Source organism: Chiloscyllium plagiosum, unplaced genomic scaffold (assembly GCF_037043375.1).
Source record: "Chiloscyllium plagiosum isolate Xiang-an unplaced genomic scaffold, Cpla_swu_hap1 HiC_scaffold_18, whole genome shotgun sequence".
Taxonomy (NCBI): Eukaryota; Metazoa; Chordata; class Chondrichthyes; order Orectolobiformes; family Hemiscylliidae; genus Chiloscyllium; species Chiloscyllium plagiosum.
The window spans coordinates 71,587,255-71,608,864 of record NW_028270156.1 but is presented as its reverse complement, the minus strand read 5'-3'; the positions used below and the strand labels follow the sequence as shown (position 1 = coordinate 71,608,864).

Below are 21,610 nucleotides of genomic sequence, written 5' to 3'. Positions count from 1 at the left end.
GACAGAGAGGGAGAGAGTTGAGAAATGGCTGGGGGGAGTGAGGGAGAAAGAGGGAGAGAATGACATAGAGAGAGAGGGTGAGTGGGAGGGGTGAAGCCAGAGGGAGATTTGAGATATCTCAGTGAAACCTTGGTGTCCACATACTGAAGTATTCAAGTTGCAGTGAAAGTGGAGCCCTGTATAGTTTGGTACATTCCTCCTGCCCTTTCAATTCAACACTGGATTTGCCTTCCTCTATATGTGTTGAAAATGGGTTACAACTTGGTTTTGAAAGTGGCACCCAAAGCAATACATTTCTTAGCAATGTGATTTTCTCCAACATAAGACAAGACATTGTTCCAGTTTAGAATACAGCGTAACACAGTTCAAAGAGCACTGTGTTTGTATGTGTGTGTGTGTGTATGTGTCCTGCTGTGAATATTTGACTAAGGTGGATTATATTGAAGATGAACAGATACTTGCATGGCATCTCCTCATTTTACACAATAATGAAAAAATTGTGAGCAGGTCAAAAAACAAAAACACTGGCTCCCAAAATTAAACTGTCTCCTCATCAAACACCTTTATATTTTGGGATGTTTTTCAGATTTGTCAACTGTCAACAATGCATGGAAGGAAGACGAATATTTGTTTCAAAATAAATATGGAAGTATGGCTTTAACTTATTATTTGGTGCACAATTGTATCACCCGAGACTTGGCAAGCAGACTGAAATCCTGCATGATTCACTTTGTTTTCAGATTCCATTAATAATGAAGAGGTGGGAAGAAAGGAGGCTGCAGTGAAATCTGATCCTGAGGAAGCCCCAGGTAATAGCGCTTTGACAGGCTCATTTGTTTGTTCTGGATCCCGTGGTGGAGGGGGTGAGGTCTGGCTGGTTATAGTTTAAGGATCTACCTTAAATGATTGACACCAACGAACAACCCAAAATCGTCGGGCCTGATGTGGCTAGGTGCAGGAATACAGTGGGGAGTCAGCCATTGCTAGACACCATGGGGAATGAGCCCTGGTACGAAGGAAGTGTTGAGTCCCAAACAGGTGTTGCTGTGGACCCAGTTCTGCTCCTCAAATTACAGCTTTCTGGGCCGCTGCTCGTCATTCAGAAGTTTCTCCACCACTGGGTGGGTCCCATCTTAAACCGCCATGAAGGCCTTTTCAATTAGGCCTGGATTTTCTAGCACTGGGAGATGCTGCCAACTTTCAACTCCCTGAGGAGAAGATGTCACTGGGCATCAAACTCCACAATCATTATTTGCGATAGTGGGGTCAGTTAACAGTGTTGTCAATTTGGAAAGTAATTAAAAACCGCGCACACGCCCAACATGACGGTGCTGCTATCACCCTTTAGATTCTCAAGATGTGAAACGATATGTCCGGTCCCACAGGTCAAATGGATTCAAGCGCAGTAAGTAGACATCAACAATTAAACACTTCCTGTTGAAGTGTCCTGCTATCAAAATGTTGGATGGGGTCCTCAGATAATGATGGGGGATACCTGGAATGGGGGTGGGGAGTGTTCTCCTGTTATCTCGGTCGCTCCTTGCAGGGAGTTCAACATTAGTCCTGGCACCAAGTTGCTCAGGGAGTGGCTGGGAGAGGGTCAGGGAGGATGAGGTCAGCTCATGGACAGTCATGTCAGGAGGCCATGTTCTCTTCATCTGTGCATAGCAGCAACATTTCAACCTCATTTAAGATGGAGATCAGGGGATTTTGTTTCGTCCCTCAGTGACGGTGTAAGTTGTTTATAATGGAGCTGGTCAGTGACAGTGTAACTTGTTAGTATTGGAGATGGTTAGTTACAATGTAACCTGATTATCATGGAGGTGGTCAGTCTCAGTGTAACTTTTTTATAATGGAGCTGGTCAGTGACAGAGTAAATTGTTAATAATGGAGTTGGTCAGTGACAGTGTAACCTGTTTACAATGGAGCTGGTCAGTGATGGTGTAACTTGTTTATAATGGAGGTGGTCAGTGACAGTGTAACCTGTTTATAATGGAGGTGGTCAGTGACAGTGTAACCTGTTTACAATGGAGGTGGTCAGTGACGGTGTAACCTGTTTACAATGGAGCTGGTCAGTGACGGTGTAACCTGTTTATAATGGAGGTGGTCAATGACGGTGTAATTTGTTAATATTGGAGTTGGTCAATGACAGTGTAACCTGTTTACAATGGAGCTGGTCAGTGACAGTGTAACCTGTTTACAATGGAGCTGGTCAGTGACAGAGTAAATTGTTAATAATTGAGGTGGTCAGTGACAGTGTAACCTGTTTACAATGGAACTGGTCAGTGACAGTGTAACCTGTTTACAATGGAGCTGGTCAGTGACAGTGTAACTTGTTAATATTGGAGCTGGTTAGTTAGAGTGTAACCTGTTTATAATGGAACTGGTCAGTGACAGTGTAACTTGTTAATAATGGATCGGGTCAGTGAGGGTGTAACTTGTTTATAATGGAGTTGGTCAGTGATGGTACAGGTGTTTAGAATGCAGCTGGTCAGTGACAGTGTAACTTGTTTACAATGGAGCTATCCCTTTTCTTGTAACCTTATGCTCCTCTTAATTTTGTGCTAATCAATCCTTTCTTGAATCAGAAATGTGTGACCGTAATGTATGTCGAACCAGTGTCGAATTAACTCTGCTTCACTTATCATGTTTCCCCAAAGAGACTGATGTTGAACCTGCACTGCAGGTGTTGAGTTACAGATAGTTTTTATAAGAAGCAGATTGTGTTTACTGTATATTACGCCTTTTGTGACCTCAAGTTGTTCGAAAGAACTTTGCTGTCAATTAAATGTTTTATTTTGACTTGTAGTCACTGTTGTAAAAAGCATTAAGTTGACACATTTATACCCTATTGCCATTAGCTGCACTTCTGTGAGGAACAAGGCTTTATAGTCTGTATTTTATCTGTAGAAGTGAGATCACTTTCTATCATCACACTTCAGTTTGCTGACTTGGAGAGATCTATTTCGGAATTGCCTTGCCACCCAGTTCTCCGGCTGTACCCTTCTCTTCCCCACCCCCGTGCTTGATTCAACAAGGAACAATGTTTATAAGACTCTTTCAGACATTTGCTGCATCTCTTTTATTTGAATTCTTTTCCCAGCCTTGACCTGTCTTCAGTTTGCCTCCACCTGGTTCAGTTTTCAGTTGTCAATTTTCCAGCTGCATTCCCCCATACACTTGCTGGAATGTCCAGCAGTTTCCTACATCTCTGAGGGGTGCAGTGTCAAGTTAAGGTGGGATTCATGCTATTGTCCCTATCAACCATATTAAAGTTTGCTAAATCTGTGGCACAGTGGTTAGCACTGCTGCCTCACAGCGCCAGAGACCCGGGTTCAATTCCCGCCTTAGGCGACTAACTGTGTGGAGTTTGCACATTCTCCCCGTGTCTGTGTGGGTTTCCTCCGGGTGCTCCGTTTTCCGCCCACAGTCCAAAAAATGTGCAGGTTAGGTGAATTGCTAAATTGCCCGTAGTGTTAGGTGAAGGGGTAAGTGTAGGGGATTGGGTCTGGGTGGGTTGCGCTTCGGAGGGTCGGTGTGGACTTGTTGGGCCGAAGGGCCTGTTTCCACACTGTAAAGTAATCTAAAAAAAAACTTCAGGGAGCACCACTCAGTGAACACCACTGGTTTTGCGAGCTCTGTTTACACCCGATTCCAGGACTTTTCTTCACGTAATGGCTCGCCTCTGACATTCCAACCTCTCTAACCATGAGATTATTCAAAACACTGACTCCCATTTCATAGCTTGCACTCCAAAACACCTCACTCATCTCTATCTGCTCCCAGTCTTTGCACCTCACAATCTCTGCAAACTCCTCCACCTTCCAAAATGACTGTTTTCTCCAATTGTGTCTCTTTATGCCCTAATTTGAATTACTCGCTTTGATGGCTTTGATATCAGCTGTCAATGCCCCAAATCCTTTAATTCTCTCTCCAAACCTCTCTATCCATCATTAAGACTCTCTTTAAAACTTATCTCTTTGACCCTTGATCATCAATCCTAATAGCACATTAAGCAGTTCATTATAAAATGTTATCTTAAACCACTCCTGTGAAATGCCTAGGGGTATTCTACTAAGTTAAAGGTATGATATAAACATACTTTGCTGTATCCTGTAAAGCCTCTGGACAATGGTCACATTGACATTGGTGAGATGAAACATCAAGGCTGCATTTGACCGATTGTGGAATCAAGGAGCCCTAGTAAAACTGGGATCAATGGGTATTGGGTGCAAACTCTCTGCTGATTGGAGTCATACCTGGCACATAGGAATTTGGTTGTGGTTGTTGGAGGTCAGTCATCTCAGCTACAGGACATCTCAGTAGGAGTTCCTCAGGGTAGTGTCCTCAGGGTAGGCCCAACCATCTTCAGCTGCTTCATCAGTGACCTTCCCTCCATCATAGGGTCAGAAGGGGGGATGTTCACCAATGACTGCACAATGTTCAGCACTATTCACAGCCCCACAGATACTGAAGCAGTCCATGTTCAAATACAGCAACATCTGGGCAATATCCAGGCTTAGACCGACAATTGTGAAGTGGCATTTGTGTCATGCAAGTTCCAGCAATGACCATCTCCATCACCCCTTAACATTCACCATCACTGAATGTCTCACTATCAACAAGTTAAAAATCACACAGCACCAGGTTATAGTCCAACAGGTTTATTTGGAAGTATTAGCTTTCAGAGCGCTGCTCCTTCATCAGGTACTTGGGGTCCCCAGAACAGCGGTCCTGGTCTCTTTATTAATCATTTCAATGCAGGTACCAGATGAAGGAGCGGCACTCTGAAAGCTAGTACTTCCAAATAAACCTGTTGGACCATAATCTGGTGTTGTGTGATTTTTAACTTTATCCATCCCAGTCCAACACCAGCTCCTCTACATCATAACATCCTGGGTATTATCATTGACCAGAAGCTCAAATGAACTAGCTATGTAAACACAGAGGCTGCAAGGGTGGGTCAGAGGCTAGGGATACTGTAGTGAGTAACTCACCACCTGACGCCCCAATGCCTGTCCACCATCTACAAGGCACAGGTCAGGAGTGTGATGGAATACTCCCCACTTGCCTGGAAGGGTACAGCTCCAAGAACATTCAAGAAGCTTGACACCATCCAGGACAAAGCAGTCCACTTGACTGGCATCACATCCGCAAACATCCACTCACTCCACCATCGACGCTCAGTAGCAGCAGTGTGTACTATCTGCACGATGCACTGCAGGAGTTCACCAAAGATCCTCAGACAGCACCTTCCAAACCCACAATCACTTCCACTTAGAAGGACAAGGGCAGTAGTTATATGGGAATACCATCACCTGAAAGTTCCCCTCCAAGCTACCCACCATCCTGACTTGGAAATATATCGCCATTCCTTCAGTGTCACTGGGTCAAAACGCTGGAATTCCCTCCCTAACAACATCAGAAGGTCTCCCTTTTTTGTATTCACTCATGGGGTGTGGGTGTCACTGACTGTCGCATTAGTGAGCTGATGGGTTTTTACAATAATTAGTAACAAGTTCAGAGTTGTCATTAGGTCTCAATTCTATATTTTTGTTGAATTCAAATTCCACCATTTGCTATGGCTGGCTTCACACTGTAGTCCCCAGAACACTGGTCCTGGTCCCTTTATTAATAACGCCATTAGGCCATTGCCTCCCCTTACCTACAACGCATGGGTTGCAGTGGTTCAATCATAGTATCCCTGCAGTGTGGAAACAGGCCCTTTAACCCAACAAGTCCACACTGACCCTCCAAACAGATTCCCACCCATACCCATTCCTCTACATTTACCACCCTCCCAACTAATGCACCAAACCTACACATCCCTGAACACTATGGACAATTTAGCATGGCCAATTCACCTAACCTGCAGATCTTTGGACTGTGGGAGGAAACCAGAGCACCCGGAGGAAACCCACGCAGACACGGGGAGAATGTGCAAACTCCACACAGGCTGGAATCAAACCCAGTGGTTTCACTGGTCAGGAGGTGCTACTAATCAGTGGTAACCACTGAGCCACCATGCCACCCAGAGGTGGCAGCTTCTCAGGGGCAACTAGAGTTGGGCACTAAAAGTTGTTCCAACCACTGATGGTCACATGTGAATGAATGAATGAAAGATAATCAAACCAATCCCAAGATAATGCCATGTGCTTTGGAAACCGTTGTATATTTTTCCCTTGGTATGCATTCTGGAGGAATACAAGCCATCCTGGGCACGGTGGGACCCTAATATTTGCTGTGCATCTGGCCAGCAAACCAGAGAAGATGATGTCCTGGTGGTTTTTGTTCCTTAATTGTTTCAAACAATATCCAGGTGGTTAATCTTAAATTCTGGACAGCTCCTGTACAATCCTCATCCCATTGAACATCTGATGGTAACGCAGTAGGGTCAGAATTTCAAGTCCTTGGTGTCTGACTCACATTGAGGGATGAACCTGCTCATTAGAGTTCACACCAGAATGATGCTAACCCTGCTTCTCCAATTGGAGTGTCCGAGATCAGGGATCAGGGAGGAGTGGCCGATTACATTCCACCTCCAGCCCTTCTTAATTGGAATACTGCATTTAAAAAAAAGCTCCAATATCTGTAGAAACATCCCCTGTGTTTCTCAAAGCGGCCCACGTTTTTTTGCAGAGAGCAGTGGATGTGACAGGTTAGATTAGATTAGATTACTTACAGTGTGGAAACAGGCCCTTTGGCCCAACAACTCCACACTGACCCGTCGAAGCGCAACCCACCCAGGCCCATTCTCCTACATTTACCCCTGCACCTAACACTACGGGCAATTTAGCATGGCCAATTCACCTGACCCGCACATTTTTGGATTGTGGGAGGAAACCGGAGCACCCGGAGGAAACCCATGCAGACACGGGGAGAATGTGCAAACTCCACACAGTTAATCGCCTGAGGTGGGAATTGAACCCTGGTCTCTGGCACTGTGAGGCAGCAGTGCTAACCACTGTGCCACCGTGCTGCCCACTGCCACCGTGCCGCCCAGGTTGTGTTTTATAGTGTGTTGCCATGTTTGCCGACAGTGGGGACTTGTTGAGGTGTACAGGATTCGAGCCTCGTCAGAAGGTGAGGCGCAGCTCAGTCATGCCCTACTCCCTTCTCCACCTTGAACTGAAGACATCACCCTCTTGGGTATGCCTTCAGGATCCCCCATTTAAGCGCAAGTAGTTCATAAATTGTTTCCCTGTCAACATTTCATCCTGATGCCATTCTCTGTGGGTCTGCTAACAGCCAATTCAGGGCACCCTTATTGGCATCTTGTCTGCTCAGCACCATCCCTTCTGTCAGCCCCAGTTCTTCTCTGATATCGGTGGGACAAAGGGGCCAGAGAGATCGGGGCTGCAATAGTGCTGGTGAGGATCTGAAATCCAAATACAGGCAGAAGTAGCTGGTTGTAGTCAGTAATAACCAATTGATACATGCTCTTACTAAGACAGGCAGCATCAAAATGGCATCTCGGCTGCAAATTGACAATTCTCCTTCAAGCTGCATAAAATGGTTTTTAGTCCTGCTAAAAGCTGCTTAGTTGAACTAACCATAATTTGTCTCAACAAAGATTAGCAGACAATGCTTCCTTTACAGCACAGAAATAACTAGACTAGATCAGACTAGAAGCAGCAACCAAATCAGGGTCAAAAACTGATAATCCTGAGCAATGGCCACAGGGGTACTCACTGATGTGATCTGGGTCTGTGTGGTGTAACTGTGCGCACTTGGGACCTAATGATCCGAGTTCAATTCTCAGTGGATCCTCATTTTTGAAAGTGATTGTGCTCGCTTTTGAAAGGCGTATTTGTTTCGAGGAGCTTATGGTGAAGTGGTAATTTCACTACCTCTGAGCCAGGAGGCACAGATTCAAGTTCCACCTCCCCAGCGGGGTGTGAAAATGTCCCTGAACAGATTGATTGAAAGAACCACCAAGTCATAGTCACAGTCATAGAGATGTACAGCATTGAAACAGACCCTTCGGTCCAAACCGTCCATGCCGACCAGATATCCCAACCCAATCTAGTCCCACCTGCCAGCACCCAGCCCATATCCCTCTAAACCCTTCCTATTCATATACCCATCCAAATGCCTTTTAAATGTTGCAATTGTACCAGCCTCCACCACTCCCTCTGACAGCTTATTCCGTACTCACAACACCTTCTGCATGAAAAAGTCGCCCCTTAGGTCTCTTTTATATCTTTCCCCTCTTAACTTAAACCTTTCCAAACAGACCCCACCACCAGGGATATATTTCCCTTCCCACCCCTATCAGCATTCTGAAAAGACCACTCCCTCCGCGGCTCCCTCGTCAGGTCCACACCCCCCACCAACCCAACCTCCACTCCCGGCACCTTCCCCAGCAACTGCAAGAAGTGCAAAACTTGCACCCACACCTCCCCCCTCACCTCCCTCCAAGGCCCCAATGGATCCTTCCATATCCATCACAAATTTACCTGCACCTCCACATACATCATTTACTGCATCCGCTGCACCCGATGTGGCCTCCTCTATATTGGGGAGACAGGCCGCCTACTTGCGGAATGTTTCAGGGAACACCTCTGGGACACCCGCACCAACCAACCCAACCGCCCCGTGGCTGAACACTTCAACTCCCCCTCCCACTCTGCCAATGACATGCAGGTCCTTGGCCTCCTCCATCGCAGACCCTGATCACATGACGCCTGGAGGAAGAGCGCCTCATCTTTCGCCTAGGAACCCTCCAACTACACGGGATGAATGTAGATTTCTCCAGCTTCCTCATTTCCCCTCCCCCCACCTTATCTCAGTCCCAGCCCTCTGATTCAGCACCGCCCTCTTGACCTGCAATCTTCTTCCCGAGCTCTCCGCCCCCACCCCCTCTCCGGCCTATCACCCTCACCCTCACCTCCTTCCACCTATCGTATTCCCAGTGCCCCTCCCCCAAATTCCCTCCCCCCTACCCTTTATCTCAGCTCGCTTGGCACACCAGCCTCATTCCTGAAGAAGGGCTTATGCCCGAAACGTCGATTCTCCTGCTCCTCGGATGCTGCCTGGCCTGCCGTGTTTTCCAGCACGACATTTTTCAACTCTGGTCTCCAGCATCTGCAGTCCTCACTTTCTCTTAGTTAAACCTTTCCCCCCCAGTTCTGGACACCACCCACCGCCCCCCAACCCCCAACCTCCCTATGCCCCTCATGATTTTATAAACCTCTATAAGGTCATCTCTCAGCCTCTGATGCTCCAGGGAAAACAGCTCCAGCCTGTTCAGTCTCTCCCTGTAGGTCAAATCCTCCAACCCTGGCAACATCCTTGTCAATCTTTTCTCAACCCTTTCAAGTTTCAACAACATCAAGTCGATCATCAATATGACCTCTCGCAGTGGCTGTCCAGATTTCACTGTGAGTTAGCTTACCAGAGGGTCGCAGGACAACCCTCTGTACTGATGAGCATCTCCAAGACAGTCATTATTGAACAACAGATTTGGATCTACTTCTGAATTACTTCTAAGGTGAGGGCTCCTTGGGGATAATGGTCAAGAAACTGCACACAATCCTCCATGTTTGTCTGTTGGAAGTTGGCTCGGTCGTGTAATGTGTCAGTTTGCTGTTGCAAGGGGCCAGACTGCTGAGTGAGAGCTGGAGAATCAAAATGTAACCAGTTCTACAAGACCAGATACAGCCCAAAACCAACAGATGTGTATTTGAGAGACCAGGAGGAGAATGAGTACTGCGTTACAATGTGATTGGGATACTTGCACGGCACCAAATGAGCTATACAGGAGAAGACTTATTACTGGCAAGGAGAGGTAGGATTTTAATGAAACAGTTGTCACCAGTTGCTTCACACAGGCTGTGAGGTGAGAGCGGTATTGTCAGTGGAATTATTGAGAAGCAAAGGACCTGCAATTTCTGGAAGTCTCAAAATGTTAATTAAGTAATTTTGACGTATAATCATTGCATAATGTAGGAAACATGGCAACCCATTTGAGCACAGGAAACTCCCATGAGCAGTACTACGATAATCAATCGTGTAGATTTATCACAGTTTTAGCATTTCAGACTCTATGGTCCGAAGGACCTCTTCTGTACTGTATGATGGTATGATATTAGTGCTGGGACCATAATGGTCAGTATGACACCAAGAGCATCTTCCCTTTTCTATCTGGAGTATTTGCGTGGGATTTTGTAGTTACATTTACAATTTTCAGGTGATGATTCTATTGCTGTTCATTCGAGGGCAAGCAGACTTCAGCTTAACAGCTCGATGAAAAACTGGCAACTCCTGGTCATTGATTTGGGACTTGAACCCAGAAACTTTACTATTGTTACAAATCTCATTCATTGTAACCAGCAAGCACCCTGCAACAATCCAGATTATTCGGGTGACAAACTCATCACGTTGGCCAAGTCTATGTAATGTTTCATTGGTCACACTGCTGAAGTTCTAACTTTTATTTTTAATAAGTTCCTCACTTCACTTGGCTCCACCATTTGGATAAAAAACAATTTCAATCATCATTTGTATTCACTGATATACTTGATGGTGCCTCTCCTCCTGCCATTCCCTGTTTTAAACTTAAAACACACATGCAATTCCTCACTTGAATTCATTCTTTTCTGTAATCTCAATAAGTCTTCACCTTTCTTACTCTCTGCTTTATCGTATGGTTTACAGACTTTTCAAACCAGAAAGTAATCTTCCCCGAGTTCCCCAGAAGCCAGTTGCAGTTGACCTGAATTTGCCTCTAACGACCATAAACCCATTTCACATTGATAGTCATTCCGACTGCCTCACTTTTCCCCTGCGCTGGAACATACTTTTTGGCAGAAGGTAGTGTGGTGAGATCAGAAAACAACTGACATTGTTTAAGAGGTATGTAGCAGCTTCCATTGACGGATGGAGAATGGAATACACAAGTTTAGAAGTGATGAATCTTAGAATCCCTACAGTGTGGAAACAGGCCATTCAGCCCAACAAGTCCACACCGACCCTCTGAAGAGTAACCCACCCAGACCCATTCCCCTACCCTATTACTCTACATTTCCCCAGACTAATGCACCTAACCTACACATTCCTGAACACTACGGGCAATTTAACATGGCCAACTCACCTGACCTGCACACCTTTGGACTGTGGGAGGAAACTGGAGCACCTGGAGGAAACCCACGCAGACACGGGAAGAATGTGCAAACTCCAGACAGGCAGTTGCCCGAGGCTGGAATTGAACCCGGGTCCCTGGCGCTGTGAAGCAGCTGTGCTAACCACTGAGGTCACTGTGCCGCTCGCAAATTAATGACACAAAGCCCTGTGGGACTTGTACTCACTTCTGGATAAAATACCTCCAGCAGTTCATACCAGCCTCTGAAGCAGTGCATCACAGATTCACCAGAGTGGTACCTGAAATGCTAAAGGTTAAATTACCAGCAGAGTTCACACAAACTCCGGTTGGATTCCTTGGAATTTTTAAGGTTTCAGGGGCGATTTGATTGAAATTTGCAAAACAAACACATGATTTTAGGCTGTTTGTTAACTGATAATCTGAGTTTGACTGATTATCTTAACCAGAGGGATTCAATGATGTGGAGCAAAGGTATGGAGTTCAATCACAGGTAAGTCACCATCTCAGAGAATGGTGCATGTACAGGTTGAAGTAGCTGGATGGACTAGTTCTGTTCCTGTTGAGCTATAGGGAGAGGTTCAATAGGCTAGGGCGTGTTTTCCCTGGAGCATTGGAGGCTGAGGGGTGACCTTATCAAGGTTTATAAATCATGAGGGGCATGGATAGGGTAAATAGACAAAGTCTTTTCCCAGGGTGGGGGAGCCCAGAACTAGAGGGCATAGATTTAGGGTGAGAGGGGAAAGGGTTAAAAAGGACCTAAGGGGCAACTTTTTCACACCCAGGGTGGTGCATGCATGGAATGTGCTGCCAGAGGAAGTGGTGGAGGCTGGTACAATTGCAGCATTTAAAAGGCATCTGGATGGGTATATCAATAGGAATGGTTTGGAGGGATATGGGTCAAATGCTGGCAAATGGGACTGGATTAGTTTAGGGTATGGTCAACATGGATGAGTTGGAGCGAAGGGTCTGTTTCTGTGCTGCCTGACTCTGTGTTCCGAATAGCTGACAGTTCTCGATGTTCCTGTTTGATTGACTTACCCTCAGCTAAGTTTAAGGCAGAGGATAATTGTTCCACAATCATGCTTATTGCTTCGTCTAGTGTCTAGTTAAGATGATGCTTTTAACAGGCTGGTCAATACAGACATCTAACACTCATGCTGTATTCCAACAATCTTCACTGAACTGTTACTTATGGTGTCACACCATCGCTGAGCTCTCTCACATTTCCCCTTTCTTTGGGATGACATTTGAAACTCATTTGGCTGCTCTCTCACATGGTGTAAAACGCCCTCTTGCAAAGCAGATTGGGGCGTTATCCCCGATACCCTCACCAGTACTTATCTGTTCATTCATATGTGGCTGGTTGTGGGATCTTACTGTGCTCAGACTGGCTGTACATTCCAGCAGCGCGATGATACTTCATAAGTTTCATTGGTTGCAAAACACGTTGTGGTGATGAGAAAAGGTGATATGTAAATGCAAATCTTTGTTTTATTTGTTGACTGTATTGGTAGTAATATGGAAAGCCTGTCACTGCCCCTTTGTGTCTTAGAGCTGAAAGTGGATGAGGAAGTGAACATTGTGAGCATATGAACGTAGACCTGAACAATGAACACCAGTAGGCCACTCAGCCCTTCGAGCTAATCAACAAGATCCTGGCTGATCTGATTTTAACCTCGAACTCTACATTCCTGCATATCCCTGATAATCTTTCCCCCCGCTCCATTGGTAATCCAGAATCCATCTACCTCTGTCTTTAAAACATTGAAAGATCCACTGCCATTTTGAGGAAAGGAATTCCAAAGACACAACTCTTGGGGAGAAAAAAATGTTTCTCCAATAGGGATGTGACCCCTTATTCTAAATCTATGACCCCCTAGTTCTAGATTCTCCCTCAGGAGGAACCATCCTTTCAACTTCCACCTGGTCCAGGTACCTCAGGGTCCTGTATGTTTCAGTTAAGTTACCCCTGAGGCTTCTAAACTCCAGAGGATGTAGGCCCTGGCCTGTCGAGCCATTAGACCTTCCACATATTGCAGGTATCAGTCTGGAGAACCTTCCTTGAACTGCGAGATAGTGAGGACTGCAGACGCTGGAGATCAGAGTCGAGGGTGTGGTGCTGGAAAAGCTCAGCAGGTCAGGCAGCATCCGAGGAGCAGGTGAGTCAATGTTTTGGGCATAAGCCCTTCATCAGGAATTCCTAGGACTGCCTCCAACTCAATAACATCCTTCTGTATAATACGATGACCAGTACTTACACAGTCCTCCAGTTGCAATTCCTCCTGTATAACTGAAACATAAGCTACCTACTCTTGTATTCAGTTCTGTTTCTTTATTTATGGGATGTGGGTGTCACTGGCTGGCTGGCATTTTATTGCCTGTCCTTAAATCCCTCTCACACTAAACCATAACATTGACACTCGATGGTCCCTGATCATCATTTTGCAGGAGACTATACAAAAGAATAATTTTCCTATCCCTCGAAATCAAGGTCTAAAATACACGATTTGGTTATTCATTTCATTGCTATTGGTAAGAGCTTTCTCTGTGCTGCCACATTTCCAAGTGGTAAGCACCTCACTGGCTGTGAGATGATCTGGAGTTGTGAACGGTGCTATATGAATGCAGGTCTTTCTGCCCTTCAGTTCCTTGTGTGTTTTTCCATTCAGCTCCTCGCGGGACGCACTTGTGGGAGTTTCTTCGCGACATCCTGTTGGACCCGGACAAGGACCCGGGACTGCTGAAGTGGGAGGACAGGTCTGAAGGGGTTTTCCGTTTCCTCAAGTCTGAAGCCGTGGCTCAACTCTGGGGCAAGAAGAAGAACAACAGCAGCATGACCTATGAGAAGCTGAGCCGTGCGATGAGGTACAGCCCTTCCTCGCAAACTGCGTCCGTTCTTGTGTTTTCATAAGAGATCCTGGGCCCCGAAATTCAATTCCCCATAAACCTCAATGTGAATTGGGGTGGCATGGTGGCTCAGTGGTTAGCACAGCTGCCTCACAGCACCAGAGACCCAGGTTCGATTCCAGCCTTCGGTGACTCTCTGTGTGGAGTTTGCACGTTCTCCCCGTGTCTGCGTGGGTTTCCTCTCACAGTCCAAAGATGTGCAGGTCAGGCGGATTGACCATGCTAAATTGCCCATTGAGTTCAGGGATGTGCAGGCAAGGTGGATTATCCACTGAAAATGAAGGGTTACAGGGATAGGGTGCGTGGTGGGATGCTCTTCAGAGGGTCAGTGTGGATTTGATGGGCTGAATGGCCTGCTTGCATACTGTAGGGATCCAACATGCAGTGCTCAGGCCAGTAGTCAGAAACTACACTCTAATATCTCTCTTCAGCAAGACTGTAGGTCTGAGCGAAAAATCCTTACAGTGTGGAAACAGGCCATTCGGCCCAACAAGTCCACACTGACCCTCTTAAATGTATCCCATCTAAACCCATTCCCCTACCCTATTACTCTACATTTCCCCTGACTAATGCACCTAACCTACACATCCCTGAACACCTAATGGGTAATTTAGCACGGGGTAAAAGCAATGACTGCAGATTCCGGATTAGTGGTGCTGGAAGAGCACAGCAGTTCAGGCAGCATCCAAGGAGCAGCGAAATCGGTGTTTCGGGGAAAAGCCCTTCATCAGGAATAAAGGCAGTGAGCCTGAAGCGTGGAGAGATAAGCTAGAGGAGGGTGGGGGTGGGGAGAGAGTAGCATAGAGTAATAGGTGAGTGGGGGAGGGGATGAAGGTGATAGGTCAGGGAGGAGAGGGTGGAGTGGATAGGTGGAAAAGAAGATAGGCAGGTAGGACAAGTCCGGACAAGTCATGGGGACAGTGCTGAGCTGGAAGTTTGGAACTAGGGTGAGGTCCACATTGATGCCCTGGGGTTGAAGTGTTCTGAGGCGGAAGATGGGGGCGTTCTTCCTCCAGGCGTCTGGTGGTGAAGGAGCGGCGGTGAAAGAGGCCCAGGACCTCCATGTCCTTGGCAGAGTGAGAGGGGGAGTTGAAATTTTGGGCCACGGGGCGGTGTGGTTGATTGGTGCGGGTGTCCCGGAGATGTTCCCTAAAGCGCTCTGCTAGGAGGCGCCCAGTCTCCCCAATGTGGAGGAGACAGCATCGGGAGCAACGGATACAATAAATGATAATTTAGCACGTCCAATTCACCTAACCTGCGCATCTTTGGACTGTGGGAGGAAACAGGAGCACCCAGAGGAAACCCATGCAGACAGACACAGGGAGAATGCGCAAACTCCACATAGGCAGTCGCCAGAGGCTGGAATCATACCCAGGTCCCTGGCGCTGTGAGGCAGCAGTGCTAACCACTGACCCATCATGCCACCCAAAAACGTGCTGCGATGTCCCTGAAAGTGAACCAAGCTGTTTGTTCAGGGTTAACACAGCTCTGAGAAATGCCAAAGCAAAAATATACAGCATCTCCAGGGTCCACAGTCAAACCCAACAGGTCCAAGTCAGACCTGGCATTGATCAAGTTTATGAATGGAAAGACCCCCAAATCTGGAGTAGAGTGTAATAAATAGAGCAAAGCAGGTGAGGTTTATGATTGGGAGTCTATCACTATGCCCACTATGAAGCAGTTATTATGTCCGTTACCATGAACAGAATAAGATTAAGACAGAGTTGTAACCAGTTTAGTCTGACGCTATTATGTGCTGCCTTAATACATGGAAAATATTTCACAAGGCAATTCAGATTGTAAAAGGTGCATTGTTCTATATATAAAAGGGAACACCACACCCTAATAATTTCCTCATTGTTTGTAAATTCACTGTGAATGACGTGAAGCTGACAAGGAAAGATCTATAAGAAGATTAAGCTGGGATAGTGCACTAATTATAAACTTCAGCCAGTCTGTTTAATGTGACTGCATGACAGGTTCAGTAATAATCTCAAGCATTCTGCATCCACAATGTTTCTTCCTTAAAATACTGGGCAACTGAAATGTCTAATACTTGCAGAATGGACAAGTTATAGCTTTCCCGAACACAGGTCAAGTGCTGGGTAATGGGACTAGATTAGATCATTGAAACTATGATGTCCTAAAAGCAACATGAGACTAGACTGTATTCAATTTAGGAATGATCAATGAGTCAGATATTATTAACAGACTAATGGTGCCTGAATATATCTCTAATTGTGATCATAATAGATTTAAGATGGTATGAAGAGTTTAACAAAGAGCAAAGAACAACATAGCACAGGAATAGGCCCTTCAGCCCACCAAGCCTGTGCCAAATCCTAATCCTTATTTCAACCTGCTACTTATTGTCCATGTGTGGTTTCTATCTCTGTATTCCTCCTGTTCGTGTGTCTATCAAGATACGCCTTGAATGTTGCTAACATGCCTGCTCAAACTGGCTCCACCGGCAGTGCATTCCAGGCACCCATCACACTCTGTGTGAAAAACATACCTGCACTGCTCTCCTAAACTTTTCCCTCTCACCTTGAACCTATGCCCTCTTGTAGCTGACCTTTCTGCCCTGGGAAAAAGCATCTAACTATCCACTCTATGCCTCACATAATTTTGTAGACTTCTATCAGGTCACTCCTCACCCTCCACCTTTCTGCTGAAAGCAATCTGAGTTATCTAACCTCACCTCATAACTGAAATCCTCCAGACCAGGTAACATCCTGGTAAACCTTGTCTGTACCCTCTCCAAAGCACCCACATCCTTTTGGTAGTGTCGCATACAATATTTCAAATGTGACCTCGTTAAAGTTTTATACAGCTGTAACATGACTTGCCAACTTTTATATTCAGTGCTCCAGCTGATAAAAGCAAATATGCTGTATGCCTTCTTGACCACTTTATCCACCTGTGTTGCCACTTTCAGGGATCTGTGCACCTGCATGCCCAGATCCCTCTGTATGTCAATGCTCCTAAGGGTTCTCCCATTTATTGTATAATCCACGTCTAAATTTGATCTTCCAAAATGCATTACTTCTCATTTATCCAAATTAAACCCCATCTACCATTTGTCTGCCCAAATCTGCAATCTGTGTCCTACAGTATCCTTTGACAAGTCTCCTCAGTATCTGCAATTCTGCCAATTTTAGTGTCGTGCGGAAACTTACTAATCAGACCATGTACATTTTTCTCCACGACATTTATATATATTGCAAACTCAAAGGTTCTAGATCCCTGAGGAGCACCACTAGTTACTGATCTCTTTTCTGAAACAAACCCTTCCACCACTACTCTCTGTCATCAATGATCAAGCCAGTTCTGAATCCATCAAGCTAACATACCCTAGATCCCACTAGACTCTGCCTTTTGTTCTGACCTGCCATGAGGTATCTTATCAAATACCTTACTAAAGTCCATGTAGACAATATCCACCTCCCTTTCCCCATCAATTATTCTTGTCACCTCCTCAAAAATTAAATTACATTAGTGAGCCATGACCTTCCCCACACATACCCATGCTGCCTATCACTAACAAATCCATTTGCTTCCAAAAGTGAATAAATCGTCTCTCTCAGTATCTTCTCCAACAGCTGCCCCACTATTGGTGTCAGACTCACTGATGTATAATTACCTGGATTATCTCTGTTTCCCTTATTAAACAAAGGAACAACGTTGGCCACTCTCCAGTATTCTGGAACCTTACCTGAGGCCAAAGAGGATGCAAAAGTGTATGTTAGGGCTACAGCAATTTCCTCCCTTGCTGCCCACAGTATCTTCGGATAAAACCCATGTGGCCCATGTCTATTTTAATGTATTTCAAGACACCCAAGACTTCCTCCTTCACTATGTTCATCTGCCCAAGAATATTCACAAACTTTCTTTAACCTCAACATCCCTCACATCCTCTCTTTGGTGAATACTGATGTTTAGTACTCATTAAGAATCTCACCCATTACCTCTACCACCACACATAACCTCTCTCTTTTATCCTTGAGTGGACCTATTCTTTCCACAGCTACCCTCTTGCTCCTAATATATATATAAAATGCCTTGCGATTCTCCTTAATCCTTTTGGCCAAGGACATTTTATACCCTCTTTTAGTCCTCACAATTCCCCTTTTAAACTCATTCCTACTTTCTCAATATTCTTCAATGCTTTCCCTGGTTTCAGTTCCCTAGATTTTAAGGGTGCTTACTTTTTTTTTGACTAAGCTGATAATTTCCCCAGTCATCCAAGGTTCCCGAATCCTGCCACATCTATCCTTCATTTTCACAGAAACATGCCTGTCCTGTACTCCAATCAACTCGTCCTTAAAAGGTTAAACACAAGAAAGTGCTACCACCTGCTTGGAATGTCACGTTGAAGTTGTACAGCATGTTGGTATGTTGTCTTGCGGTGTACAGTGTCCAGTGCCCAGTTCTGATTTCCCTGTTATAGGAAGGATATTATCAAGCTGGAGAGAGTTCGGAAAAGATTTACCAGAATGTTACTGGGAATAGAGGGTTTGAGTTATAAGGAGAGGCTGGATAGGCTAGGACTTTTTTTCACTGAGGTGTAAGAGGTTGAGAGGTGGCCTTATAGAGGTTTATAAGGTAATGAGGGGCATAGATAAGGTGAATGGCAGATGTCTTTTCCCTACAAGATGGGAGATTTCAAGGCTAGGGGCCATGTTTTTAAGATGAGAGGAGAAAGATTTTAAAAAGACATAAGGGGCAACCTTTTTTTTACACAGAATGGTTCGTGTGAGGAATGAACTTCCAGAGGAAGTGTTGGATGTAGGTATGGTTATGATGTTTTAAAGGCATTTGGATAAGTACATGAAAAAGAAGGAGGGATATGGGCCAAGTGCAGGTAGGTGGGACTAGATTAGTTTGGGATTAAGGTCAGCATGGACTGATTGGACTGAAGGGTCTGTTTCCATCCTGGAAGACTCTATAAAACTCTAAAGCATTAGCTCTGTTTCACTCTCCACAGATGCTACCAGACTTGTTGGGTTTCTCCTGCATTTTCTATTTTTATCAACCCCTCACCCCAACTGTGCAATTCTCATGGGTTTGTATATATGTACAAGGGAACTTAATTCTGTCCTTGGTTACATTTTCAGCTGCCCAGTTCCCTCTGGTTCACTGGAGCCCAATAAAATAAATGACCAGGAGGGAGTAAATGCAGGTTTAAGAAGGGTTTCAATTTGGATCACACTGCAAATTCTGTGATTATAACATGAGGATAATTGCACTGATTGATGACTTTTTTTTGTACTGGACAGATATTATTACAAACGGGAAATCCTGGAGCGAGTGGATGGCCGTAGGTTGGTCTATAAATTTGGAAAGAATGCTCATGGTTGGAGGCACTATGACCAACAATGAACCATTGAAGATTGTCAAGGAAAAATCAGTGACAAAATATCGTGACAAACTCTCTCCATGAGCTACCAACCACCATCTTGTTGCTCACAATTTTCCAAAAGCCTCAAAATCCCTGCTAAAAAGCAATGTTCTGACACAGTTGTCTCAAATGTTTTTTGAACAGAGCAGGTGATTGCGAGCCATGTGGGAAAAAGGACTGCGTGAATTATTTTCCCAAAAGATTGGCGCAACAGTTTGAACGTCAGGCCAAAAAAAAAGTCGCATATTTTTGTTTTCTGTGAAATAACAGCTTGTAATAATAAGATTATATTTATTTATCCACCACATGTAACATGGCAAAATACCCGAAAGCACTTCCCAGGAATATACTCAAATACATATGTGAACCCAAACTTCAAAAGGACATATTAGGTGATCTTGCTCGAATAAATAGATTCCATGGAGTATCTTAAAGAAAAATAAATGGATAAAGAGATGGAGAGGGGTTTTCAGAGCTCCAGGCCAATTCAGCTGAAATTTAATGGTGGGATAAAGGACATTGCAATGCCAAAGAGCTGAGAGTTGGAGCCTCCTCCTTTTGACCCACGTCCCACAATGTCATCTCAGGCTAACGACACAGTGCGATGTTTGCTCTTGGAGAATTCCCAACTCACATGCCTGCAGGTGATTCTATGCTGAATCCCAACCGCTAACATCAGGGCTACTTCCTTCACTTCTATCTTTTATAGGTTGCATTGGGAACAGAGGAATTATCCTGGTAATTTTCAAATGAAAATCTAATGGTCAAATTTTTATTTATTGGGAATAACAACAATGGAGGGTCATTATTGGGAAAGATTGTGATTCTTGTATCTGGTGGAAAATGTTTAACACTGTTTTAACCATGAAGATTCCTTATACATATATGAAATTACTGCAATGAAATTGATTTGAAAATTATCTGTCGAATTTGTAAAATCATTTAAATTGTATTGTATTCCACGTTGATTTGGACTCTCTTTGTTGAAATGTATGTTGAGTAAGAATGATGGATTGAGGGTAAAGGCTCTTTCAATTCCCTGCTAAAGACCACAGGGTGGATTCGGTGAACTATCATGAATTTTCCTGTCTAAGTTGTATATATTTATATCTTCACATGATCTCCCAATATTCCAAATACCTCGTAACCATTTTCATTGCCTCTTCCCACTCACTTCTATTGTATAGAATTCCAACATGTCAAAGGTAGCTCTACTGTTATATACCAGACCAAAGCCCCTCTAAATATATTCAGAAGATAGAAAATTTGGTTAGCATGGTGCCTCAGTGGTTAGCATTGCTGCCTCACAGCGTCAGGGACCTGTGTTTGATTTCAGCCTCAAGCTGTGTGGAGTTTGCACATTCTCCCTATGTCTGCGTGGGTTTCCTCCGGGCGCTCCAGTTTCCTCCCACACTCCAAAGAGGTGCAGGTCAGGTGAATTAGCTAAGTTAAAGTTCAGGAATGTGTAGGTTGGCTGCATTAGTCAGGGGAAATGTAGAGTAATGGGGTTGGGGAATGGGTCTGGGTGGGATACTCTTCAGAGGGTCGGTGTGGACTTGTTGGGCAGAAGGGCTTGTTTCCACACTGTAGGAAATCTATTCTATGAAGTAATCTTGGCCCTTTTTTTCTTATTTTAAAGGTAACCGTAAGGCGTTCTATTCTAAGTACAATTTGATTGGTCAAACATGTCATTGTTAGTTAAAATACACTTTATTTTTGCACTACAGTTAAATTACGGACAAAATAAAAGGATTGTGTAACTATAATTCTATTGAATTGCTTAAAATATATGTATATATTAACTAATATTAATCATTTGTTCCAATATAATAACATCCTACAAACACACCCTTGGCAAAGGCAAATTCAGTAAAATAGATTGTTTCATATGCAATTCTAACAGCAGGAAGAGAACCTGGCTTTTAACTGTAACAGAGAGAGAGGAATAATAGCTTCTACATCCAGCTTCAAGAATGGCAACTGCTGCCAAAGGCCAAAACTAAAAATCCTGGTTCTGGGGAGCTTAACCCCACCCATTCAGGCTGCTTCTATTGTTCCAACTTTTTTTTAAAAAAGGCAAGGCCTCACAAGCTGTTTACTTTATTGGATTTAAATAGACAGCTCAGAGCCTCTGTCTTAAAACCTCCTTTCAATAAAAGCACAAAATATACTTTCAAAGCCATAGCATCATCACACTA

The 21,610-nt window shown here is 44.7% G+C and overlaps 1 protein-coding gene across 4 annotated transcripts in view; it reads left to right on the top strand.

Moving 5' to 3' along the window:
- ehf (ets homologous factor) overlaps nt 1–21,178 on the top strand; it is a 49,414-nt gene extending 28,236 nt beyond the window's left edge. For 3 of the 4 annotated variants that reach the window (XM_043706276.2, XM_043706275.2, XM_043706273.2), the window contains 5 exons: nt 587–649; nt 741–809; nt 1,349–1,405; nt 13,774–13,969; nt 19,291–21,178. In XM_043706276.2, the coding sequence (XP_043562211.2) occupies nt 587–649; nt 741–809; nt 1,349–1,405; nt 13,774–13,969; nt 19,291–19,393 (488 nt within the window). In that variant the 3' untranslated portion in view covers nt 19,394–21,178. Of the gene's footprint in view, nt 1–586; nt 650–740; nt 810–1,348; nt 1,406–13,773; nt 13,970–18,299; nt 18,405–19,290 lie in introns of all 4 variants that reach the window. The other variant, XM_043706274.2, reaches the window with a different exon arrangement.
- Nucleotides 21,179–21,610: the final 432 nt, after the last annotated feature.